At 49.4% G+C, this 24,804-nt stretch overlaps 4 protein-coding genes, 2 long non-coding RNA genes and 1 pseudogene across 7 annotated transcripts; 4 read left to right on the forward strand and 3 right to left on the reverse strand.

Moving 5' to 3' along the window:
* Nucleotides 1-248: 248 nt before the first annotated feature.
* LOC120708188 (F-box protein At5g46170-like) lies at nt 249-3,473 on the reverse strand. Its single transcript, XM_039993316.1, has 2 exons — nt 1,935-3,473; nt 249-742 (listed from the first exon to the last, which is right to left on the reverse strand). The coding sequence occupies exon 1, from the start codon at nt 3,222-3,224 to the stop codon at nt 1,977-1,979; it is 1,248 nt and encodes a 415-aa protein (XP_039849250.1). The 5' UTR covers nt 3,225-3,473; the 3' UTR covers nt 249-742; nt 1,935-1,976.
* A 3,791-nt stretch (nt 3,474-7,264) lies between these two features.
* Nucleotides 7,265-8,182, forward strand: LOC120710191 (NAC domain-containing protein 67-like). The gene has a single exon (XM_039995845.1). It carries the CDS (start codon nt 7,265-7,267, stop codon nt 8,180-8,182), a length of 918 nt encoding a protein of 305 aa, XP_039851779.1.
* A 563-nt stretch (nt 8,183-8,745) lies between these two features.
* Nucleotides 8,746-12,015, reverse strand: LOC120708189 (ABC transporter I family member 10-like). Its single transcript, XM_039993317.1, has 5 exons — nt 11,655-12,015; nt 10,314-10,400; nt 9,552-9,677; nt 9,351-9,473; nt 8,746-9,117 (listed from the first exon to the last, which is right to left on the reverse strand). Exons 1-5 carry the CDS (start codon nt 11,958-11,960, stop codon nt 8,908-8,910), a joined length of 852 nt encoding a protein of 283 aa, XP_039849251.1. The 5' UTR covers nt 11,961-12,015; the 3' UTR covers nt 8,746-8,907.
* A 1,007-nt stretch (nt 12,016-13,022) lies between these two features.
* On the forward strand, nt 13,023-14,135 carry LOC120708191. The gene is made up of 2 exons (XR_005689260.1): nt 13,023-13,403; nt 13,666-14,135. It is a non-coding gene; the product is annotated as an uncharacterized LOC120708191 (long non-coding RNA).
* A 442-nt stretch (nt 14,136-14,577) lies between these two features.
* LOC120708190 lies at nt 14,578-16,833 on the reverse strand. Its single transcript, XR_005689259.1, has 3 exons — nt 16,741-16,833; nt 16,537-16,588; nt 14,578-15,147 (listed from the first exon to the last, which is right to left on the reverse strand). It is a non-coding gene; the product is annotated as an uncharacterized LOC120708190 (long non-coding RNA).
* A 3,152-nt stretch (nt 16,834-19,985) lies between these two features.
* LOC120710760 (copper transporter 1-like) lies at nt 19,986-21,085 on the forward strand. Of its 2 annotated transcripts, XM_039996350.1 has the most exons (2): nt 20,011-20,177; nt 20,232-21,085. In XM_039996350.1, the coding sequence occupies exons 1-2, from the start codon at nt 20,151-20,153 to the stop codon at nt 20,646-20,648; spliced, it is 444 nt and encodes a 147-aa protein (XP_039852284.1). In that variant the 5' UTR covers nt 20,011-20,150; the 3' UTR covers nt 20,649-21,085. The 2 variants fall into 2 exon arrangements, with proteins under 2 accessions (XP_039852283.1, XP_039852284.1); XM_039996349.1 differs by having other exon boundaries at nt 19,986-21,085.
* A 1,421-nt stretch (nt 21,086-22,506) lies between these two features.
* Nucleotides 22,507-23,344, forward strand: LOC120710761 (annotated as a pseudogene).
* Nucleotides 23,345-24,804: the final 1,460 nt, after the last annotated feature.

Below are 24,804 nucleotides of genomic sequence, written 5' to 3' on the forward strand. Positions count from 1 at the left end.
TCTCTGATCCCTCTGGTCTGATTACATTTGCGTTTACAACACCTCAGCATTTCTGACTTTTATTTATCCAATATATTGTTATAAACTTTTGACACCAAATAGCTATTTGGCAGGAGATGTCATTCATTTGGCAAGATCTAAAAAAGAGAGAAATGAGAGAAAAACTCGAATCCCAGCATAGCAACACCTGACAATCAAGATTGCAAAAATGTCATTCTAGAGGCATTATTGCTTTTTTCTTTAAATGAACAGTGGCAAATTTGCAAATGCTCCTATATCCAAAATCAGCCAGAATGAAAGGTAGTCGCGCACACAAAACGCTTAGAAACGGACAGCAGGGCTAACTTCTTTGAAAAGGACTGTATTCCTGTCTATAATTGATACAGTGCCAAAAGCATGACCCCACAAGATTTAAGCCAAAAAAAAGGTGCTGATAATAACGAAATCTTTGGGGGCTTCCTTGAGGAAAGCGTAATGTCAGCTTGGCCTAGGAGCACCATGCACCAAGCTCAAGTGAGGAACATTACATTGCTTCTCTTCTTAGTACATTGCTGTAGATTCCACTCGAATGGCATACCATTTCGCCTGTAGTAACCCAACACAGACATGTATATATATACTTACAGGTAAGCAAAGTTACCACTACACTGGAATCAGAATCAACAGATGGGGAGCATCTTTGTCCGGTTCCTGCACTGAATTATGAATACTCCTATATTCATCCAAAAAGCATCCCACCATCCTGAAAACGAAGATGAAAGGGAGTTCAATGCAACACTCAGCAACCTCAACACCAAAAGTTAAAGAATAGTTTTTCGGTCTAACAGGCATAAGGAAAAGCTGTGTTCTTTTTTAATAAGAATTGCCTGTGTTATCAATTGTAAACATGCCCTCTTGGTAATTAGGAACATTCCTCAGTCAACATTAGTAGAAAATATGATTATGGTAAGGGTTGTTTAATCCCTTCCAAAACATGACTAGAAACTTTAAACTCAATCCAGTCATGATGCACGCGTTTTTACACATGGAAATGAAGCTACTACAGTACAGCTTATAAGCACATGTAACAGTTTATGACATAACCAGGCAAATGACATCTCTGTCCATAAACTCTGAATACACGCACCAAAAAACATCATCTTCAGTGCCACGAACGACATGACTATCCTCCAGGAATCAAAGCATAACCAACCTAACCCCTTGCTAAGAAGGTTTCCCATGCTAGCATGAAAAAAGAAAGGAACTAAAATAGACATGTCAGTATAGGAGGCCACTTAATCTGACATATGACTCTCCAATGACTGACCAATCAAACGGCCAAGGAAATAGGATAACCTCAGTTCAGGCCAAGAATTAAATAGGGTCTACAGAGTTGGCCTCCAACATAATTCAGGAAAACTGAAAACTGATCATCAATCATAATTGGTTGCCGTTAGGTTTAACACAATAACACCACACATGAAAATGCAAATTGGTTTGACAACAGAGAGCTGCAAGTGAGAGATTCAGCAATGTGCTCACAATTTTGTTTGGTTCATGAAAGATGGGAACAAAACCCAATTGTGCTGTTTACGCAATCAAAGAATGCAATGGAAACCACCAACATGGTTAAAATGAAAAACCAATACTTTATAGCTAACAAATCCAGAACTGCAGCATTTCAGGAATGTATGCTATAACCTCCAATCTAATGACTAGCCAACTCACCTTTGTAGTTTATCACTTCCATTTTTGGTATTATGTTTCCACATTAGAAAAACAGCATTTGTACCTTATCAGTTCTATTTTTGGCAACAATTATCCTCATGTGTTACCACTTAACAAAAAACAACATTTGTTTTAGATAATATAATACTGCATATCAGCAATCTTTCGGTATCTTGGCAGAAATTCAACCCATTAATCATATTTAGAACTTCAAAGTGGCATTTTACCTGCAAGAAGGGTATAACTCTCTTGAATTGAATCCCTGGTGGTTAGAATGAGTTCATTTCAAGGCAATATGGGCTTCTCTTGAGAAGCACCTTTGCGGCAGTCCGATATGGCTCCTCAAAGGCCTCTGAAATCCAACATGTACCAACAGAACCAGCAGCCCCAACCCCTTGACCCTCTCTCAGGGCATCTTCGCTTGGTCTGATCGCCACCAGCGTGGCACCCTTCAGCAGCGTTCCACCAGGCAACTCAATGAGTGGAGCGTAGTGCAGTCGCATGCTGAGTGCCGGCATGAGTGTGCGATGCGAGCTAGCTGATGCCGAGACTGGCCGCACCGGCAGCTCCTGAAGCTGCCTCTTGTCCATGGTGAGCACCCCCTGTCCATCAGCGTCGGTGAGGTTCAAGCTCTCCAGAGTTGCATGATTGGAAATTATTGGCTGCAGCAAGTAATGCCTCGCCGACGCAGCAATCAGCGAGCTGATGGTCCAGACGACGCGAAGCTTGAGGCCTCCATTGGTATAGAGCGACTCAGGTACGCTCCCCAGCTCTTCAGTCTCCCTGTTGGAATCGGGCGAGGTGGCCGTGCTGTCATCGGCAGCGGTGTCGGCAGCGGTTTCGGGCTGCGCGGACGGCGACGTTGGCTTGGACGAGACCGACGAGGCGCCGAGGATGACGCAGCTGCCGAGGGTGGACCCGAAATCGGCCTTCCATTTGAGGAGCACGCCGTCGTCGATGCCGAGCTCGCCCGTGGGCAGCTCGATGTGGAGGCGGCGCAGCTCCTTGAAGGAACGGAGCACCTCGGAGGGCGAGTGGTGGGAGACGTCGGCGGCGGGCGCGGGCGGTGAGGCCGGCTGCGGCTCGGCGCGCCTGGAGACGGCGGCCGCGGCGGGGGAGAGAATCTGGCCGAGCGCGTGGATGGGCCTGGCGATGCCGCCGAGCAGGACGCGCGCGAAGTGCGCGAGCGCGCCGCGGCCGCGCCCGGCCGGGGCGGGCTCCGGCGCCTGGTGGTGGTGGTGCTGCTGCGGGGAGCCGGGGTCCGCGGACGCGGAGGGCGGCGGGTCGTCGGGGATGACGCAGTCGACGCGGACGAAGACGGAGTCGACGAGCGGGACGAGGGCGTGGAAGCGGCGCGAGACGAGGGCGCAGCGGCCCAGCGCCTTGACGTCGCCGATGCGGTTGAGGACGTCGAGCAGCACCGCGTCGTGGAGGCGGTCGAAGTGGTCCCCGCCCTCGCCGCACGGGCGCCCCTCCACCTCCTCCGCCGCCTCCTGATCCTGCCGCCCCTCCTCCATCCCCTGACGCACCCACGCGGCCCCGCAGATCGGGATCCGGAGAGGAGGCGCCGGCGCGGCGCGGCGCGGCGCCGGGCGAGAGCCGGTCGGCCGCCTCGGTGGCCTCGATTGGACTCCCCCGCGGCGGATTGCTCACTGGTAGTCGGCGCGCACGGGCGCCCGGCCCGGCTCGCGGCTGGACTGCTGCTGCTAGTGCGAGGAGAGAGGCCAGAGGGGGGTCACGGGGATCGGGGACGGTGAGGTAGGTGTCAGCCGCGGACTGGGGAGTTAAGCTGGTGCCGTGTGGTGGTGGTGGGGAGGGGAGCGTGGGGCCCGGGTCAGGGTCACGCACGGCGGTGTCAGCGTGGTGGTGGGTTCCCTCTTTCTGGCGCGGGGCGCGCCCAGGCAACGTGGAGACGTGACGTCTCGGCCAGCGCGCTTCGGATTCCGCTCGAAAGATCTGCCCCCGGCAAGTGGCTGGAAGCCTGGAGGAGGCCGTCGCTCTCCGGGCGAAATTCCGACGGCAACGGCCGCGATCCACCACCGCCCCCAACCCCAACGGGGATAGGATTTGCCGCCGCGAGTCCGTTGGCTGGCGGTGGCGGTGGCGGTGGCGGTGGCAGCCCACCTGGGCAGCAGGACTGTGGGTGGCGTGGAAGCGAGGGAAAACCGATAGGGATCGGTGGTCGGTCACTCTCTGGCCGCGGTGCCACACTGCGCCAGTGCGGCAACTGCAGGTCTGCAGCGTGCGCGGCCATGTCTGGGCCTGTCCCACTCGCCGGCGCCGGAGCCGTCCGATCCTCGACGCCGACGGCTGCGTGTACGGCCGGCGCGTCTCGCCCCTCAGGTGCTTTGACTTTGCACGTTAGGATTAGGAGGGGGGCGATTAAACAAACCCACAAACCCGGGCGCTGTCAGAGCAGCAACCAGTTGGGGATGGGGGTGGCGAGCAGCGCGGATCGCAGATGTGATCGCAGATTCAACGCCTGCCGAGTGTCAGCACGAGCACAAGGAATCTGGCGCCAGTTCCGCCGACTGCAGGAACCGACGCTGCAGTCCGCGCGGCCTGGAACGAAGGCACCCGGAAGGCTGGAACCACACCCTCTGCTTGCTCAACAGTGCAAGAGATGGGAGATGGGAGGCGAGGGAGGGCGAGCAGGGGTGTGGAGAGTGGAGTTGGGGGGATGGATGATGATTGGGTTGGTTTGCGCTTTCCGCCGAGTGTGCCATCGCCGCAAACTTCGGTCTCAAGCGACCACACATGGGTAAAAGCCGCCTCGTGTTCCACAGGTAATCCAGTGGAGTGGCATGATTAATGTCTCTATCGAATGCTTCCAGTGAATAGGTTGATTCCTTGCTTCGTGTGTCGTTGCGAGTGCGCGCCCGATGTATGATGCAATCATCGGCAGCCCGCACGACGAGACGACGAGAGGATCTCCACGGTTGTCTTTTTTGCTTGCACCCACGGTCTTTGGTTTCGGGAATTTATTTTAGTCATACCACATCAAATGTTTCAATGCTAATTAGAAAGACTTAATGCAAAGTAATTACAAAATTAATTGTATAAACTTAAGACTTATTCACGGATGAATAAGATCAACTAATCTATAATTAACATATATTTACTGTAGCATCATGTGGGCTAGTCATAAACTAATTAGGCTTATAGTTTCATCTCGCGAAAAAACTTAGGGCTTATGAAATTTGTTTTGTCATTAGTTTATTAGTTTATGTTTAATACTTCTAATTAGTGACTTTCTCAATTTCGAGGATTTTCCGGCTCAGTCTTCGAAGATACTCATAAAGGTGGGGTATCTGTACGTGCGTTCATAGGGATGAGTATGCATACATCGTGAGTGTCTGAGTTGTACAGTATAATTTTTTATAAAATAGCATTTGAACATCCAAAGTGACGGAGCTTAAAATAAATCATAGAGGAACCAAACACCACTTAATTAGTTGGGCCTCATCTACTCGACCTTGCTCGCGAAAGGACCTATAGCCTAGTGGTTACAAGAGCTTCGGTAACACCTGATGTCCTGGGTTCGACTCCCAATGGGAGCGAATATTCTGGGATTTAACAGCGTTGTGCATTCAGTGGGAGGCGATATTCCCGTCGACAGCGAGTCGCCTGTGGTCGACAGGAAAGGCTTAGTCTTCAAAGATGCTTATAGGAGTAGAGTTTGCGTACCTATGTTCATAGGGATGTGAGTGTGTGTGCGTTGTGAGTGTCTTAGTTGTACTGTATAATCTCAAAAAAATCTACTCGACCTTGCTCACTTTCAGTTTATTCGCTTTCTTTCTCGAAAACGTCAAACCACATGCCCTTCGCCTACCACGCTTATCTCGATCGCGGATTGAACAAAATAGGTTTCTTTTGCTACATGAAAAAGTGGCGGCAAAAGACAAAAGCTTCTCCAGTCTAATTCTGGCGCTTCCCTCTCCCTCTCATCGGCACCAGAGAGGGAGGGGAAGCTGCATCCACGATTATTTGTATATATTTAGTTCTACTCCTTTCATTCAAAATTATTAGTCGATTTGATATTTTTTAGGTTAGCATAATTTTTTATACATCTAGACTCAATGTATATGTAGATGTATAGTAAAATTATAAATCTAGAAAAAAACAAATAACTAATAATTTGAGATAAATAATCCCTTCCATGAAGATTTGCAGGCGGCCCGTGCGCGGCGAGGTGGTCTGCGGCGGAGATGGCCCGTGGGTCACAGCACCGCCCCATTGATCTGTTTCTCTCCTAATCCAAGTGTTCTGGACCAGCTGGCCCAATTTAGCACCGTGAGATACGGAAGCCGAAAGACGGCCGAGGAAACAACGAAACATGAAACAAGTAGTACTAGGCTCAACAAAGGAAACCAAAGATTAGTTTAAAACTAGGCATTTACTTATGGTTATATATGTAATTCTCTCAGAGAGCAGGATCTCGCTTTGTAACAATTAGTTTTTTTTAAGGATTGTAGCAATTAGTTTTAGTAATACCTTTCTTTTGTAATTGCTGCCCAATTTCTTTTACCTGAGGTAACGTGGATGAGATTCACGGTTGGTTTTGTGGAGAAATTTGCAAAAATGGGACTGTAAACATTGGCCTTTGCAGTTTTGCCATTGACCCCACATTTCATAGGCACAGATGGTCCCACCATGTCATTCACTGGGAGTGGCAAATTCACGAGTGGTCAGTGTTTGCAGTCCTAATATTGCAATTTTTTCGGTTTTGTGTCTGAGATAGCGAACGCTCGTTATGTCTGTTCAAAGCTTTGAGTGTTTGACAGCCTAAAATGTGGCAGATTGTGACAGAAAAGACAATAGGCGTTTAACGACGGCCCATCGATCAATGTCCGCACGGCCAACGGCCAGCAGCCGGCGGCGGGCGATTCCTCCGACAAGCTCCGCCACGTCGAGTCCATCATGTCGCAGCACGCAGCTGCTTGCCCTCCGGCGTTGGCAAGATCTCCGGGATCAACGCCGTCGTGCTCGGCGAGTTGCTCGCCGCCGAGGAGAACGACCTCATCTTCCCCACCCCCCGAGTTCTCCGCCAACGCACCCGTCTCCTCCCGGAAACAGGTTGGTACGTAGGGGACAATGTGTAATCGATCAGCACGCGTAGAGCTGCGCGAGCTCCCTCATGGCGGTGATGCTGTCGTCCGCCGCGGAGGTCGCCGCCGGCTGCTGGTGCATACTGCTGACCGCTGAGCTAGCTCTCCGCCGGCGTTCGGCGACGACGCGGAGACGGAGTTCCGCCTGCATTTGGGACGACGACCCAACCGTCGTTCCCCCCGCCGCGCGCCCGGCGGCGTTCCGTGCCGTCCACGAAATCCCCGGAACAGGAACGCTGCGTCGTTCCGCGTTCGTGTAACTACTCCGACTCCGACTTCGTTAACCGACGGCCGGACGGGCGGACAATCCGACTCCGACTTCGTTTATTACCGACCGCCGGACGGGCGGAGAATCCGACCCCGAGTCTCTTTCACCCGTGCCCTACGCATATAATCACCCGATCCCTCCTCCCCTTCACCTTGTCACAGTTCCCGGCTGCGAACGCGCAATGGAGGCATCAGCGTCCATGGCTTCCAAGCTGGGTCTTCCACCAGGCTTCCGCTTCGTGCCCACGGACCAGGAGGTCATCGCCTACTACCTCCTCCCTCGCATCCGTGGCCAGCCCATCCCGTTCGGCGACATCCTCGAGGACGACCCGCTGAGCGCGCCGCCGTGGCTCCTGCTCGGGAAGCACGGGCGGAGGGGGGACGCCTTCTTCTTCGCGGCGGGGAAGGTCATGAACGGCAGGGGCGGCCGCCAGGAGCGGAGCTGCGCCGGCGGCGGGAGCTGGGAGGGCCAGGGCAAGAGGAAGGGCGCCAAGGGCGGCAACGGCGAGCGGCAGCGCGTGCTTGTGGGCGGCGAGGAGATCGAGTGGCGGAAGTACGCGCTCAACTTCCACGAGGAAGAAGTCAAGGGCAGCACGGGCTGGGTCATGCACGAGTACTCCATCACCGCGCCGCCCAGCCTCGCCGCGTCGCTGCAGAGGGTGTACCGCATCCGCTTGAGCGGCCACGGCAGGAACGCCCAGAAGCGCAAGAGGGGTGAGCTCGACTGGGGGAGCGACGAGGAGGAGGAGGAGGAGTACCACGCCGCGGCACGCGCCCCCACCCTTCCCGCGGTGGCAGAGGCCGGTGCTCCGTTCGCCGGCGAGTACCCGCCGCAGCCCGAGCCCGTCGGCACTCTTCCCGTGGCGGCGGCGGCGGTGGACGTTGGCAATGGGGATCCTGCTGGATGGACGGAAGACGGGTCGAGCGGCGCGGTGTCGTCGGCGGTGTCGTCGGCGGATCAGGACCTCCCCGCGCTGGTGGACGGCGGCGATGATTGGAACTTCATGTGCTCTCTCAGTGATTTGCTCCCCGATTTCGACTTCTTCCCAGGGGCGGCTGATGCTGGAGAGACCCCATCGGAGATGGTGCCAGCTGCATGATCAAGCGCGTAGATCGTTTAACTGCCTGGTTTGTAGTTGTAGCTTGAGATAGCGAACTGCTCTGACTGCTGATTTTGTGCGTGGAGAGCGACAGCTTCTGCAATTCCTATGTGCTTCCTCTGGTTTTGTACCTTGGTTAAATTTAACATTCCTGACTTGTTCGAAGAACAGAAGTAGCTTATGATTTCCTAATTTGTGCTGTATTATCGGATCATTGGTGGAGGCGTTGACTATTTTTTTTTTTATCTGATGTGCTCAAATTCCATGCCCCTGTTTTCCACTCGTTTCATTTCTGCCTAACAGAATGTAATGTACAGTATGACACTGAGAGAACCCCATGAAAGATGTTGCAGAAAGTGAAAAAGAAATACGCTCTCAAATTTCACACTTGCTTAAGGCGCACGGCCTTGTGGAAGGGTTCCGCCGTTCGGGTAGATTGTAGCGGTGCATGCATGTTTCGGCGACAACCGGAAGACTTGCATCACGTATTCACGTTTGGCTAGTCACCCCTCTGGCAATATGGTGCGCAAAGCCGGGTGCCCTTTTGACACACGCCTGCAAAGTGGACCAAGCCACGGTTCCAATATTCCAAGCAGTGAAACTCGTGCTATCGTGCAGATGCCTAAAACCACCAGGCATACATCAAAACTACATTTGATAACAACATAAGTTCCTTTGCAATTAGTCGATTCATACAAGAGGAACTTCCTCAACAGCTTTGGGGATTAGAGCTCAAAATGGCCAAAGTAGCGTGCCTGTTTTTTCTTTATAAACCTCGATATGGTAGACACGTCACCTTGAATGATTATCTGGCCATCTTCCATATAAATAGCACCATCGGCGTATTTCAATTCTTCCAGCCGATGAGTCACCCATAATGCGGCGACCTCCCCATCAGCAGCTACAGAATTCCTTACCGCCTTTATCACGCCCATCTGCAATTGCAGGAAACAGAGATTAGATCACTCATTGAAAATTGTAATAGTAGAACTGTCACTAACTCCATAGCATAAACAGCAAAATGATTCAGAGGGTTTGGCATGCAAAGTTACCGTGCAAGTAGCCGTAAATTATCTAAGGAATTATAAACATCAATTTACCAGAAAGAAGGTGAAGGAAATAGTGATGTAAAATTCACTGAATCATAAAACCCAGAAAATGAAGGTACCTGGTCATGTTCATCTAAGAATGTTGTCAGTTCGTCCAGCAGTAACACTTTCGATGCTTCGGCTAAAGCACCGGCAATTGCAACTCTCTGTTTCTGCCCACCACTCAGGGTTTGGATTGGCCTCTGTTTTGGATGAAGGATGTTTATGAACCATATGAAGGCATTAGATTATAATCCAAAAGGTGGATTTCAGATGCCTACTTGAGAGTAGCTCAACATCCCGACAGCATCCAAAGATTTTAATACCCTTGACCTGACCTCATCTAATGGAAGGTTGAGCTTACCAAGACCAAATGAGACATCAGATTCCACTGTAGGCATCACAACCTGCATCCAAAGGATAGAACTCAACAGGCAGCACATACTGAGCAGGTCACTGTTCTGTCTTTTGTACAACTTATAAATCATTTGATTCATGTGCATGCATTGAGTGATCAACATAAATGAATGGTTGCTCAAGGATATGAAAGATCACAAAGTTTTATGTTCAGTAGGCAAGATTTGGTTCAAAATTGACCCTTATACATGTAATGTTCCAAATCAAAAAAGAACACAGAACTAGTTTCACAAGTGATGGCACCTATTTCTTTGCATGGTTACAGAATGCGTCTATCATGAAGACTTCTTACCAGTGACCTTGGCGTGATATCATCAGTTTTCATTATTCACTAATGCTAGAAATGAAAACTCTTAGTAAGCATCCAATTGCATACAGGTGGATATGAAATAGTTCTCATCCGCATGATTACACATAGTTACAAGCATTTAACATTATTTACTCACCGAATACAAAATATAATAGCGAAGAGCTTCTCAGAGTTTAACACATAGGCTGATACTGACTACACTGAAACCAAAATTAATTGATATTTTGTGAGTAATTATGTCCACACTACTTCAGGTTCATTTAAATGTAGTGACAAAGTTTTAGTAGAAAACTACCAGCAGAATAAAAGTTACCACCTGGTGATCAGGATTTTGGAAGACATAGCTGCATGGCCTGTTTATAGACACAGTACCGGCCGATGGATTTAGAAAACCTGCTAAAACCTGTAAAGGCATGTTATCAGCATTTAGTTCCAGTGAAACTAATTGGAAATTAATGAACCAACTCTCGAAATTTCGGTTACCTATTACTACCCCCGTTCATTTTAGTAGGCATATTAAGTCTTTAGAAGTATACTTTAACCACCAATTTCTCTTACAATCTATCTTCAATAGCTACAGATCAATGCCATATTGAAAGACATTTGAAATATGAATCTATCCATATAAATATATGCACTAAGCATGATTTAACTAATTATTGGTCAGAATTTATGAAGCTTGACTTTATAAAATCCTAATATGCCGACTAAAAACGAATAAAGGAAGTAATTAGGTACAAACACAATTCAAATAGCTAACAACTTTACAATGACAAGGAAATAGGAGTATCCTATAAAACCAATTCATGTACTGGACGACTTGTAATAGCTCATTTTTCTTAATTCAGAATGAAGTCAAGGAAACTATATTCTAGCACAAAAAAACAGGTATCAATTAACTGTGCCTAATTGCCGTTTTTTGCTCCAGTGTTCAATCCCTTTTCTGGCCTTCTGAAGAAGCATCACGCTTCAAAAGTGATGTGCAATTGTCAGCATAAAGATAAAGCTCCTGACATTCGTGGCCAGATTATTAAACTTTCCCATGGCTTTCAAAAGGACTTTCTATTGATCCCAGATGGAATTAAAAAAATATATATCGAGAGATATCATATTAGGAGCCAAGTAAACTGGGCACTGCACACAAATTTCTTCGTTTCAGATTAAAGACAACTGAGCCATTTGCCGTTTAGTTGCTCAACGCGCATTTGCAATCCAAGTATCCAATACTCATCTAGTATGAGATATTGTCTGTTGAAACGTGCCAAAGGATGCTAGCCCAGTTGGTTAGTCACTCCGGCGGTACCCCTCAGGTCCTGAGTTCGACTCCCCGTGGGAGCGAATTTCAGGCTGAGGGTAAAAAAATCCCCTCGCTGGCCCCATGTGCCAAAGCACTGGTTGTGAGACGGCCCAGGTCGGCCTGAGGACCCTTACATGGCCCAGGCACAGTTCCCAGGGGTTACGTCTCCCAGTGTCAGGGCGGTCTTTCCCCACCCGGCCGAGTTTTATATTGTCTGTTGAAATGTAATCCATAAGCTGCTAAACTTATCACTTCATGCAAGTCGGAGAGACTCAGATCTGAGGCCATTTCTCATGCTCTATGAATAGAATGGGCGAAAAAAAAAACATGAGAGGCTGTCTCCTGGTTCAGAGGAGGAACCTTGAGCAGGGTGGACTTGCCACATCCGTTGGGGCCGAGGAGCATCCAGAGCTGCCCGGGAGGTACGTAGAGGGAGCAGCCCTTGAGCACCGGCAGCACCCGCCCCCGCCGCGTCGTCACCGAGAGCCCGACGTCGCGGCCCTCGATGGCCGGCGCCGCCAGTTGAGGGGAAGCAGAGGCGCGCACCCGTAGGCTTCGACGAGGAGGAGTGGACAGGGTGGGCCGAACGGTGTCGGGGGAGGAGGACGCGGAGGGGCAGCAGCGGAGGGGTCCGAGACCGACGCCGCCGGCGAGGCCGTGCGCCATTCTCGGCGAGCGGAGAACAGCGAGGGAGGAGTGTGCCTGGGCCGGTGCTCTGCCAGGCCACGGCCATGCTAAAAACGAAAGGGCCGTATCTATTGTTTGGGCTTTACTTGTTAAATGGGCCGGACCTGACGGGGCCGAGCTACCAACGTTCCAGTTCCTTTGAAAAAAAGTACCAATAATGTGTGCTGCGTAAGCCTAGTGCTGCGAGCCTGCGACTTGTGTGTACTTGGCCATATGTACGTCCTTAACCTTACTTGTACTATTTTATTTACATCAATGTGTCAAAATATAATAATAGATTGCTTTGTGCAGCTGTCTAACAATATGTTCGAATTGATCTTCTCGGACTGTAGAGTTATATAAACCTATTTATTTCTCCCTAAGTTGTGGAATAATACATATACGGAAAATATCCTATAATCCTTCCGTTTAAAATTGCAGGTTATTTTAAACACACACACACACACACTACGCACTGTCCGATATGTCACATATATAATGAAACTTATGTATATAGAGAAAGTCAAAATAAATATGATGTGAAGCGGATGGGGTACTATTTAATTTTAGTATGTACATATGAAAAGCAACAGCAAAGCCATTATAGTAATTTTCAATAGTTCACCGGTACTCTAAGATTCCTTCAAAGAAAAATCGATGCTCTAGCACTTCTTCGTGAAACGCCATTGCAAATAAGAGATTTGGTTTTTATTTCTGTGCATTTGATCACCGGCAGGCGGCAGAGCACAAATCTGCTTCCGAAAAAAAAAACAGTACGATTGGGTTATCTTGGAAGAAACAAGAAAGGCCATGCCGTCTTTTTCCTTGCAAAATAATCGGAAAAGCTATATATCACTTTTTTTTAGAGAGAACCGGGTTCAAATTTCATTTCTGATAGTTTGCACCGTATATCTTACAAAGACCACTTGTGTCACTTGTGTGATCTGTGCTCAACCTGCAAGAGGTTCGGTTCGAACCTCCTCTGAGGTCGATCCGCTCCGCATTTTAGCCCATGGGCTGAAGCGGGCCAGCCCTAAACAAAAGAGGGGCTGTAGGGTCGCGATCCAATTGACCCTAATCGACCTAGGGTCGACTCGACTGCGCCGCGTCTTCTTCCTCGCGATAGCGCCGCCCCTCCTCCCTCACGACAGCACCGCCCCGCCGGCCACCGCCTCTCGCTGCTAGCTGCTCCTCCTACGCAGCCACATCTCATCATCCCATCCACCAAAACGGAGAGCCACTGTCAAGAGCTACCTCCACGATGGAGTCATCGCCCCCGCCTCTCGATCCCGGATCCCATTGTCAGCAAGAGCGAAGCTTCCCTGGAGCGGTCTCGATGGCCGAACCTTCGTCACCAGTATTGGCTCTAGACCATTCAACCCCGACTCCATCACCTTGCCGCCACTTGGATCTCACCCCTCTCCCATCGCATGGTGATCCATGGTGAGATTTGCACAAACCTTTTCTTCATATGCTAAATATTTCTTTTTGCTATAGAAATTTCTTGATGTTTGGTTGACTTGTAGTATACTATGACCTACTTGAAGTTTATGTTGATGTCTCTATATTGTATTGCTAGCTTTCATGATACAAACTGCAAATTTAGGATACAAAACATAATAACATATCCCTACTGTTATGTCTATTGAAAATGACTGAACATCCTAGTATCTAATTTTTGCTCAATTGTCCAATGTTTCTTCAGACAGATAATATTGTGGCCATATTTTTCCCTACATGATGTGATTTGGATGATGCTAAATGCATGGAGAAAGTCTCTAAGGCCAGTCTCAATAGGAGTTTCATGGAGGATTTCATAACATTAAATATCACCACTTTTGCTGACATGGCAAGGAGAGAGAAGGATGGAGTTTCGTGGGATGTGATGAGAGTTTCATCATCATCTGGTACGGTTACCTAGTTCTCAGTCTAGGTAACTGTGTCCATGAAACTCCCACTGAGACTGGCCTTAGAGGCTTTCTCCAAGCATTTAGAGTTTAGACATATATTGGATCATCAATCTAAAGATGTATCTGTAAAAGAGTTTAGAGTGTGTGATAAAGTTACATTCTCTGATTTTTTAGCTGTCCCTGTACTTATTATGCAATTTATGCAGATCGAATTGAATGTCAAGGATAGTAACTTATAAATTTTTTACTATCTCTTTTTCAGTAACTGAGCTCTTCTTTTTTTGATTTTTTTATTTTATTCATCTTCTATGTCCAGAGTTGTTTTTTTTTTCATTTTGTTAGCTGCGTTCATTGGACAAACATATAGGCGATTGCGTAATTATTTTGTTTGTTGGCTGATTTGGTTTGCACGTGAGCCGTCAGCGGTAGCTACCTGCAATGTACATTCGATGGGCATCATTCTATTTGCTGTAGCCCAGCACGAATGGGTCAACCCTTGGCTACCCGAGGGTCAGGCGGGGCAGCTGTCCCAACGCAGCGGTTCCATCCACGAATCTGCTCTGGCACAAAAGGAGCCCCAGGTTCCACTAGGAGCGCTCCGATCTGCTCTCAAAATACAAAAAAACTAAACATTTGATGCGCGTCCTACCATTTCAACAATCAACTGCAAGTAACAATAATAAGACAATAAAAAACAATAAACTATATACATGGTATAAAATAAATTCAATATGAAACCACCACTTCCGGTAGCAAGCAAATCATCAGCATATTAACATAGGTCGAGGCAAGCACATTATCAACATATTAACTATATGCATTTGTTTATTAGTATTTTAATCCGAATATTGCTGAAAGAAACTCGTTCAGGTTGCAGGTAGAGGGAGCAAGCATCTTGCAGTGCTGCTTGTCCAGAACAGAGGCAAGTTTTCGTAATGCTTGAGAAACCCACTGCCAGATGCTCATCTCTCCAATGAACATAGGATATAGGACCAAACACATCACACTCGATGATGCCTTTCCGAGAGATCCATACTCTGCTCAAGAAATCCAAAAGCAAAACTGAATCAGAGGGATATAGCATCTTTACAATACTTATTAAGGAGATTGTTTGAAATATGTGTAGGAAATATAACTGAGAATGGTACAGTGACATCACAATGAAGATGCTACACAGGTCCTGTAACTCTTCATCAGTTCAGATAAGAAATCAGGAAGGGCCCAGCTGACGATCCTCCAATTCTAGTGTTTGCACTTCAGCACATAACTGTTTTATACTAAAAACAGTTACAAAAAAATAAAGAAAATCACAATGGAATGTGAGATTACAAAAAAAACACTGGAATGTGTGATGTTCTAATGCAGTTAACATTTTCAAACACACATTGTAGCAGAAACACTTTTCTTATTTTCTCAAAATATAAACAATTTCTCTCCTCGTAAGTGCTGGAGCAATACCATGCTAACTGTAGACCTGAACCATCGTTGATAGGCACATCAATATTTTATAGAAAGAACAGAGTAACATAAGAGTAATTCAAGTGCCACTTAGATTTACATAATTGAAAGGTTGATTTGCTTCTATTATAGTTAGACAATACTTGTGACATAATACGCTGTTTCACCGCTTCTCTGCTTCTTATAAACCTATAAATTGAACCAAAAGAAAACATAGACATGTGTTTTATCTCCTTTAGCAAAGTCTACACAGGATTTATGTCCAGTATACATGGAAGTTGCAATCAGGATATCTCGTGACAAATGGAACATGATACTCGTGTCTGTAAAATTGATGAGGGGGAGGGGCAACCCAGCATAATTGCATGTAGACATGTGAACAGATGAACAAAGATTTTCACTTATCAAATGGCAAACAAAAAAAACTTGGGCAATGCTTTAATATATAAACTAACAGATAGACTTGAAAGATAGAAATGTATTTATCCTTGTTCATTAGTAAGTGATTTGCAAGTAGCATCCTTGGTAGGCTCAGAACTATCATCTATTGGTGACGTAGTACCTATATGAATATGCAAGAAAGAAGGATGGTTTTAGCAGGATTGCCAAGCTCACCATGCAACCAGATTTATCTTTATCTAAATAACTATCAAATTTTCTCAATGGACCACATGAGCTAAAGAAGTTTGAGATCTGTAGGTGCTTTTGAAGTGGCAAAGAAGACCATGGTACACATCAATTCGATTGTCATGAGGATTTTGACAGCAATTGAATAAATATGCATTAATAATGATCCTAAGCATTGAGCTCTCTACCTGCAGCTTTGAAAGCTTGAGCTAGGCAAAAAGGGAAAGCTGAATATAAGTTCAGTAATCACAGAAATCTATGAATCTTAACAGCACTACCTTGGTATTTATAAGAATTAATTGAAATAATAGAACCAAAGAAGTTAAACAACCAAGCATTCCTGAAATATTCAGGAAACAATATTGATCCACTTAATGTCTTAAAGTTCAGACTATCAGTAAAATGATATTATATTGTTACGATAACTCATGCCCTATAATAGTGAGGAATACTAATGTGATAAATTAGATTTCGTAGCTAGAAGAACATGACTAAGAGAAGCGTTTTCATGTAACATGAAGACTACTGTAAAATAAATCCATATAGCAATGGACCAAAGAAAAGAAAGAAAATCAAATTACCTGGAAGGGCTAGCCACCTCCTGCCTGCATCAGAGAGCCTGAAATAGTGTGCCTGGAATTACCTAGTAAGTGTTTTGCAGTTGCCCTAAACTCAATAACTTATGTCAATCTCTCTACTAAACTCTAAACTTAATAAATATGCAAAGCACAACTATAAAGATATGTGAGCAAAATTGAACGGGTATAAAAGAAAACAATGTATACCTTTATGCACAATTGATCGAACACAATGAGGGCATCATCCATGGAAAGTTGATGGCGCCAGCAATAGGGAGCAGGAAGGAGCAGCAGGGGGCACGGAAGCTGCAGATGCGGGGGGAGGGGGGGTCTATTCATCGCTTCAAGCGAAATTCGCTGGATCCATCGAAGAGATTTCCGCGCGTCGTCCCGATGCCCGGGTCCCACGTGGGTTATAGTGGGCCGTCCCCCCTGCGGCCCAATTTCACGTTTCGTTTCAGCCATTCAAATTCCACAAGCTAAACGTTTCACCGTTTCATCGTTTCAGCCATTCCACATCGAATTCAATAGAAACAGAAATCATGTTTTATTCGATCAAAACATATTAGAGGAACGTGAAATTGGAAAAGTAAACTAGGAACAGGCGAACAGGTTTAAATGTCTTCAGAGAAACATTTATACTATTAAAAACTTCAAACAATTTGGAATGTTCCGAAACATTCAAATTTATTTTCGGGACATTTCAAAAGTGTTCCGGAAAATATTCAGATTGTTCTGAAACATTTAGATTTGTTTTCGGAACATTTCAAAAAGTGTTCCGGAACATTAAGATGTTTTTTTCAAATGTCTTCCGAAATATTCCGACTTGTTTAGTATATTGTTCCCAAACATTCGGATCTTTTGGAGAACTTTCATATTTGTTTTGTGAACATTTAAAAAATGTTCTGGAAAACTTTCAGATTATTCTGAAACATTTAGATTTATTTCCGGGACATTTCAAAAGTGTTCCGGAACATTAAGACGTTTTCAAAAGTTTTATAATGGAAATCAAAGTGTTGTAATGGAAACAAAAATGTTCCCTAAACAAATTTGTTTGGGAACAATTCAAATTCAAAAAGTTTTGTAGAAATGTTCGCCAACCAATTCAAACTGTTTAAAAAGGTTCCAAAAAATTCAAATTTGTTTGTGAACAATTCAAAGTGTTCCGAGTAAATGGAGAATTCAGAAGCGTTTAGAAAAATTCACAGTGGTCCATAGAAATGATTACCCAAAAAGTTCCAAAAAATGTTTGTCAAATAATTCAAATTGTTTAAAAAAGGATTAAACGTAAATGTCTCAAACAAGGGAAACTTCTTTCTAAACTTTTGTAGAAGTTTAGAACATTTCTATAAGTTCCAAACTATTTGGAATGTTTTTCAAAAAACAATCGGAAAAGTTGTGAATTTAACAAACAAGGAGAAATGTTTTGAACTAAGCGAAACAAAATTCCATGTTTGCAAAGTAAAAATTAATGTTCAAAAAAATTTCTTGAATTGTTTTAGATTCTACAGTTTGAACATGTCTAGCTAATCAATCAAATTGAAAGGCCTGTAGCCTAGTGGTTACAAGAGTCTCGGTAGCACCTGAGGTCCTGGGTTCGACTCCTCATGGGAGCGAATATTATGGGATTTAACGGCGTTATGCATTTAGTGGTAGGTGACGTTTCCGTCGACAGCGAGGCGCCTGTGGTGATTTCGTTAATCTCGAGGATTTGCTGGCTCAGTCTTTTTAGATGCTTATAGAGGTAGAGTTTGCGTATGTGTGTTCATAGGGGTGTAAATTTATGCGTGCGTTGTGAGTGTATGAGTTGTACTGTGTAATATAAAAAAAATTATATTGAAACTAGGCAACAAGATAGAATGGGCTCATAAAACGAAACGAAAAGGATATGCCGAAACCATCAGTGGACTCGCGTCCGGGAAGGATAATTGCCAATTGGGCTTCCAAAGAAAAAAAAAGAATGAAACGTGCAGGCCGCCGCGTGCGCAGCTGCTTCTGCGATGGAATCGTGCCTGGCAGCGCGCGCGATGAATAGCCTTGCCCGCAGATGCCGGTGGGTGGGGTGGAGTGTGGGGGTTTTCCAGCTCCGCTTGCGCGAACGGCATCTGCTTGCAGTTGGTGCGGGACCTGCCCACCTTCACGCCGGACCCTCTCGGTCCTTTCCGCCATCGCCAAGGCCGAGATCGACGTCGTCGCCCCCTCGGTGACCACCTAGTGGAGCTGCTGTCCAGCACCTGCCGAGATCCTCTGCCTTCTGTGCGCTGCCAAATCTCGCGCGGCGAGCGAGGTGAGCGACGACTGCACCCATGACGGCATGAGGCGGCACGGTGAGTGTTCAGGTGCGGTGCTCATGCCGATGTGGACTCGACGAGCCGCCGGATCCTGCGCGGCTGCACCCGCTCCCCATCCTTCCGAGGCCGCACGAGCTCCAGACGGCTCCCTGAGCTCGAGTGACGGCAGTGCTCATGCCGGCTTGTAGGAAAGCGAAGGGAGGGACCACAGCTCTACAAGTCCAGCTGCCGTTGCTCTGTCCAGGCGCACGCCACTCCCGCAGCCGCCCGCCATGCCCACCGCAGCTCCTGTCCCTGCCCGCATGAGATTTGGCGGGCCGATCCTGCCGAGGCCACCGGTGCCGCGACCGAGCCCGGCCAGGGCCTCCGCGCCGGGGGGTCGCCGACCACAACGCCGAGCACGCCCCCGCGAGATCTAGCGTGGGAGGTCCTGCAGTCGGGCTGGGGCCGCGTGCCGGGGAGGCGGAGGCTGGGGGCCGAGCTGGGAGAGGCGGCTGGGGAGACGATGCGGCGACGGTGGAGGCAGGCAGAGAGCAAGACGGGGAGTGGAGGTGGAGGCGCGGGCGGGGGGCGAGCAGGGAGAGCGGTGGCGGCGGCAATGAGAGGAGAAGGAAGGAGAGAGAGGGGGGGATGGGAGTGAGTGGGCTGGTAGGGTTTGGACTGGGGGATGGGTGTTTTCGAAAAATGTCATGCGGGCAGTTTTTTGTAAAAATGACAAGAGTTCTCGATTTTTTTCTGCTTTACGTTGAAATAAAATTTACAATGGGGACCTAAATGAAAAATAATATAGTATTTTTACTGTTCTGGTTGGCTGAGTTAGATTGTTGGCTGATTTCAAAAAAATAGAAGGGTCTTTTTGCAAAACTATCGGGACAAGCGCTGTTCGCCACACGTCCAGTGTAGAATGCTGGCGTGCGAGCAAATAGGAGCATGTGTTAACAATTCTGATAATTGTTCTGCAGTTCGCATCCCCATACATATCCCATCCCCCGGGAATCCAATGCCCGCGGCTCAACGCACTCGGTCCACGGCTAGCCGCCTAGCCCTGCCGAGCCGTGCCAGCTCCCGCACGCGGCCGCCTCTTCGCCGTGCAGCGCCCGGCCCGGCCCGGGGTCGCCGCGCAGTACACGTCTCTGCCCGCCGTGTACGCACCAGCGGGTGTAGTGCACTACCACACCCCATCCCCCGTGCCTCCCTCAGTCCCTCTCCCCACGTCGTACTGCAAACCGCCGCGCCGGCTATATAGGCAGCCGCGGCGGCACACTCCGACGGACGCACAGCGCAGCGCACACGCGGCGACAGAGCAGCACGACGCGCGAGGCCGCCATGGACATGGGCGGCGGGCACGACATGGGCGGCATGATGGCCCCGCCGCCGTCCCCGCCGGGCGGCGGCGGCGGCGGCGGCGGCGGCATGCCCGGGATGCGGATGCGGTACACCCACATGACCTTCTTCTGGGGGAGGAAGTCGGAGATCCTCTTCGTGGGGTGGCCCGGCGCCGACGGCGGCATGTACGCGCTGGCGCTCGTGGCCGTCTTCGCGCTTGCGTTCGTCCTCGAGTTCCTGGGCTCCCGCAGGCTGGACGCGCTCCTCCCGCGCGCGGCGGCGGGGGCGGCGCGCGCGGCGGTGCACACGCTGCGCGTGGGCGCGGCGTACCTGCTCATGCTCGCGATCATGTCGTTCAACGGCGGCGTGCTCCTCGTCGCCGTCGCGGGGCACGCGGCGGGGTTCCTGGCGTTCAAGGCCGGCCGATTCGGCGACGGGCGGGCGCAGGTGGAGCACGGGCGCGGCAAGGAGGAGCTCGAGCCGGCGGCGTGCGCATGACAGGCTTCGCTGCGACGATGGCGCCAACGATGGTCGACGCGTTTGTTTGTCTGGCGTTGTTTGTGCGTTTTCGATTCGTTTGTGCCGTGCCGCTGCCAATTGTCTGAATCCATGTTGGTGTTTGGCTGAATCATGATGGTGATTGGGAGCTGTAGCCCCTGAATCTGCGCTGTGAGGTAGCTGTGAATCTTTTGGCTGTATCTCGTTCACACGCCATAAGTAGGTGACTTAAGAGAAATTCCTGTGATGAGGTAGCTGTGAATCTCTTGACTGTATCTTGTTCACACGCCATAAGTAGGTGACTTAAGAGAAATTCCTGTGATGAGGTAGATGTGAATCTCTTGGCTGTATCTTGTTCACACGCCATACTCGATTCATGGACTCATGGTGTGGCAGTTGGTTGTATGGTATCTTCTGAATCCATACCATTCATGGCTTGTCTCCAGCTGCATGTGCGTCTGCATGCACTGCAGGCAGTGTCCTTGTGCTTCTGCTTGGAAGATGGTGCATCTCTCTGTGCAATTGTGCATCAGCATCAGCAACCGTTTGATTCGAGGCTTGTAGCTGCAGGACAGCATCTTTCAAATTCTTCTGTGGTTTTGGAAGCTGCAGTTGATCAGTTGAGCTTCTAAAGTTAGGTCGTCAATGTTGACGACGGAAACATCGAAATGAATCCTTTTTTAATTCCTTTCTTTCTTTCTTTTCATCCCCTTCACTTTTTTTAAGCCACATTCCCTTCACCGTTGACATTCTGTTCCGGCGCGCAGAATGGCTCGTACTATAGTCACTGCTGCCGTACATGGCCGTGTGCGATTGACTGAATTTCTGTTACTGTCTGCCTGATTCGTGATGGTAAATCTTGGGTCATTTGTATTTGCCGATTTAAGAAATGAATCTGTGGTCTTAATACTTCGTTGAATCTTAAAAAAGGATAGGCAACATAGCCGGTTTGGTCCTTGATGGAGACTAAGGCCCCGTTTAGTTCCCAAAAATTTTCACCTCCCCTTTAAACGCATGTATGAAGCACTAAATGTAATTAAATAACAAAACTAATTACACAGTTTGGATGTACACGACGAGACGAATCTTTTGAGCCTAATTAGTGCATGATTAGCCATAAGTGCTACAGTAACCCACATGTGCGAATGATGCGGTCAAAGGCTTCAAAAGATTCGTCTCGCGGTTTCCAAGTGAGTTCTGAAATTAGTTTTTTAATTAGTATTCAAAAAACCCTCCCGACATCTAGTCAAACATTGACGTGACACCCAAAAATTTTCACCAAAACAAACTAAACGCCCCTAACAAGTGACAATCCAGTCTGCTAGCCACCTGAGCACACGCTAAAGAAATGGTCCTAGTGGTGTACTTTTCAGATAAAAGCACTTTGCTTTTCCAACGTTAAGAATCTGCTATCTTTTTTTGGGAGGGAAACAATCTGCTATCGCTAACATCAGCCATGTCGACTGGTATTAGAGTGCACTATTCTGTGACAACACGTTCATCCTCTCGCTTGGGTATACCCCTAAAAATAACAATTTTGGTCTGCTTCGGTGCTTATGGCCTTTTAGCTCAAACCAGAAAATTTTTCAGTCTGTTTGAGGAAGCTACCAGTCAGCCTTTCTCTCCTATTCATGCGGACGATTTGGTTGAGCTGCAGATTGGATCAGTTCGTTGAGCCGCTAAGCACGCCGTGCCAACACACATGCATCCCTGCCCGCCGTACGTGTTCGTGTACGCACACGGCGGCTGTACTACCACACTCCATCCCCGATTCCCCGCCGCGACGTACTGCACGCCGGGGCGCCGGCAGCCTATATAGGCAGCCGCGGCGGCACACTCCGATCGGCGCCCAGCACACTCCACACTCTCACACGACGACGGCAGAGAGGGCGCAGCGCGCGCGAGGCCGCCGCGCCATGAACATGGGAGGAGGGCACCGCATGGGCGGCATGGCGGCCCCGGCGCCGTCCCCGCCGGGCGGGGCGCACGCCGGCGGCGGCGGCATGCCCGGGATGCGGAGGAAGCGGTACGTCCACATGACCTTCTTCTGGGGGAGGAAGTCGGAGATCCTCTTCACGGGGTGGCCCAGCGCCGACGGCGGCATGTACGCGCTGGCGCTCGTGGCCATCTTCGCGCTCGCGCTCGTCGTCGAGTTCCTCGGCTCCCGCAGGCTGGACGCGCTCCTCCCCGCCGCGTCGTCGTCGGCGGGGACGGCCAGGCGGCGCGCGGCGGCCGGGGGCGCGCACGCGGCGGTGCACGCGCTGCGGACGGGCGGGGCGTACCTGCTCATGCTCGCGCTCATGTCGTTCAACGGCGGCGCACGCCGCGGCGGGCCACGCGGCGGGGTTCCTGGCGTTCAAGGCCGGCCTGTTCGGCGACGGCCGGGCGCGGATGGAGGACGGGTGCGGCAAGGAGGAGCTCGCGCCGGCGGCGTGCTGATGGGTTTCCGCCGATGGTGATCGACGGGGGTTTGTTTGTCTAGCGTTTTGTGCGGGTTTGAATCGTGGGCGCCGCGTGCGAGTGCGATCAACCGAATCCATGACGCTGTTTGGCTGAATCGGGTTTTAAGTCCTCATCAAAAAAAAAAAAAAGAGTTGGTGGTTGGGAGCTGTAGAACCTGAATCTATAGGAGGTGTATTTCAAAAAAAAAAAGAATCTATAGGAGGTTAAAATTCTATTATTCATCGTGAGAAAAAAAGGTGTTTTCTTGGCAGTATCTTCATCGCATCACACGCCATACCCGACGATTTATGGTGTACTGATTGTATCTTCATGAATCCATACCGTATCCAGTTTCACTGTTTGTTGGCAGCTGCATGTTCGTGGGATGAGGGCTGTGTCGTGCTTGAGGCTGCCTGCATGTACCAGCTCAAACCAAAATGGCCTGTCTGCGTGTGCACCAGTCCTATCACTGCTGGCGTGTTCAAAGTGCGATTTTCTATTAGTATTCTGATTAATACAAAGATGTGCAGCTGTCGGTGTCCTGACCCGGCGGTCCGGACCTCAAATAGTAATGCTGCGTGTTTCCTTGTCCCAGATGTTGATGCAAGAGGCAACACAGTAACGCACGGGTTTATCCTGGTTTCGGCCGCGGGGCCGTACGTCCAGCAAGGGGGTGTGCGAGGGCACTGTATTATCTTTCACCGGAGATGCCTGTAGTAGGGGGTACAAACGAGGCGAGAGAGGGAGGGAAGCTCCCAGGTCTCAGCTAGAGGAGAAGTTGATTGAGGCGAGTGCCAATATCGGGTGCTCAGTGGTGCTGAGCGTTGCGTTCTATCGAATGAGTCTGATCGTGCGACGACGCCCCCCTTAAAGGAAGCCCGCCTCCTCCTTTTATAGACACAAGGAGGGACGGTGTACATGCATAGGGGATAGTGAAAGTCGTCGTCTTTTCCCCGAATCGCGGGGGTGCAGTGGTCGAGCACTGTGAGAAGTACACTGTGGGGCATGACGTCGGGTGTGGCAGTCGTCCTGGGTATCGTCCTTGGTCTTGCGGAGATCGCGCTGGCGTCCTGCCAGCCCCAGCAGGCGGCGTTGTCGTCGCTGTAGGGTGTACCGTCTTTCAGATGTGGCGTGGTGGCGTTCCGTGAGCCCCGCAGGCCAGGGTCTTGCATATATATGTGTGCCAGCGGCAGCGGGGCACATGGCGGTCCCGGACCCCCCTGGGCGGAGTGCTAGAGCGTGCACTAAGGGGTCCGGGAGTCACGTGGAGGTCCCGGACCCCCTCGAGGGGGAAGGTCTGGGCCTCCGGCTGCTAGTGCTGGGCGTCACTCCTTGGGGGGCACGTGGTGACGCCGGACCCCTTTCCGAGCAGGGGACGGGTCCGGCGTCGTTGGTGTGGTAAGGTGGAGTCCGGACAGCAGGAGTTGGCAGAATAGTAACGGGAGCTGTGCCAAGCACATCTCGTACCACGTCGCTGGTTCTCACAGTGTTGCCACAACGTCCGGGATGGCGGAGCAGTGACCGGAGTTAGCGGACGGGACTCCGGTCACAGCCACTGTGGGGAATGGCGTTCTGACGCCGTCTGTCCTGGGCGCTATGGAGGAGTGGTTGGCTTTTAATGCCTCCGTACGACGGGCGGGTGAGCGGAAGGGCCGTTTGTCCCCTTCATCGAGGGGTGACCTCGAGCGAGGCGGAGACGATTCGCCCCACTCGA

This window comes from Panicum virgatum, chromosome 5K (genome assembly GCF_016808335.1).
Source record: "Panicum virgatum strain AP13 chromosome 5K, P.virgatum_v5, whole genome shotgun sequence".
Lineage (NCBI taxonomy): Eukaryota > Viridiplantae > Streptophyta > Magnoliopsida > Poales > Poaceae > Panicum > Panicum virgatum.

What these genes read in the sequence shown, in the direction of transcription:
- LOC120708188 (XM_039993316.1), bottom strand. Translation starts at nt 3,224, where the DNA reads ATGGAGGAGGGGCGGCAGGATCAGGAGGCGGCGGAGGAGGTGGAGGGG.
- LOC120710191 (XM_039995845.1), top strand. Translation starts at nt 7,265, where the DNA reads ATGGAGGCATCAGCGTCCATGGCTTCCAAGCTGGGTCTTCCACCAGGC.
- LOC120708189 (XM_039993317.1), bottom strand. Translation starts at nt 11,960, where the DNA reads ATGGCGCACGGCCTCGCCGGCGGCGTCGGTCTCGGACCCCTCCGCTGC. An exon ending in GCAAGTCCACCCTGCTCAAG is followed by an intron (nt 10,401 to 11,654) that starts GTTCCTCCTCTG and finishes ATGCCTTTACAG; the next exon opens with GTTTTAGCAGGTTTTCTAAA. An exon ending in GGATGTTGAGCTACTCTCAA is followed by an intron (nt 9,474 to 9,551) that starts GTAGGCATCTGA and finishes CATCCAAAACAG; the next exon opens with AGGCCAATCCAAACCCTGAG.
- LOC120710760 (XM_039996349.1), top strand. Translation starts at nt 20,151, where the DNA reads ATGGACATGGGCGGCGGGCACGACATGGGCGGCATGATGGCCCCGCCG.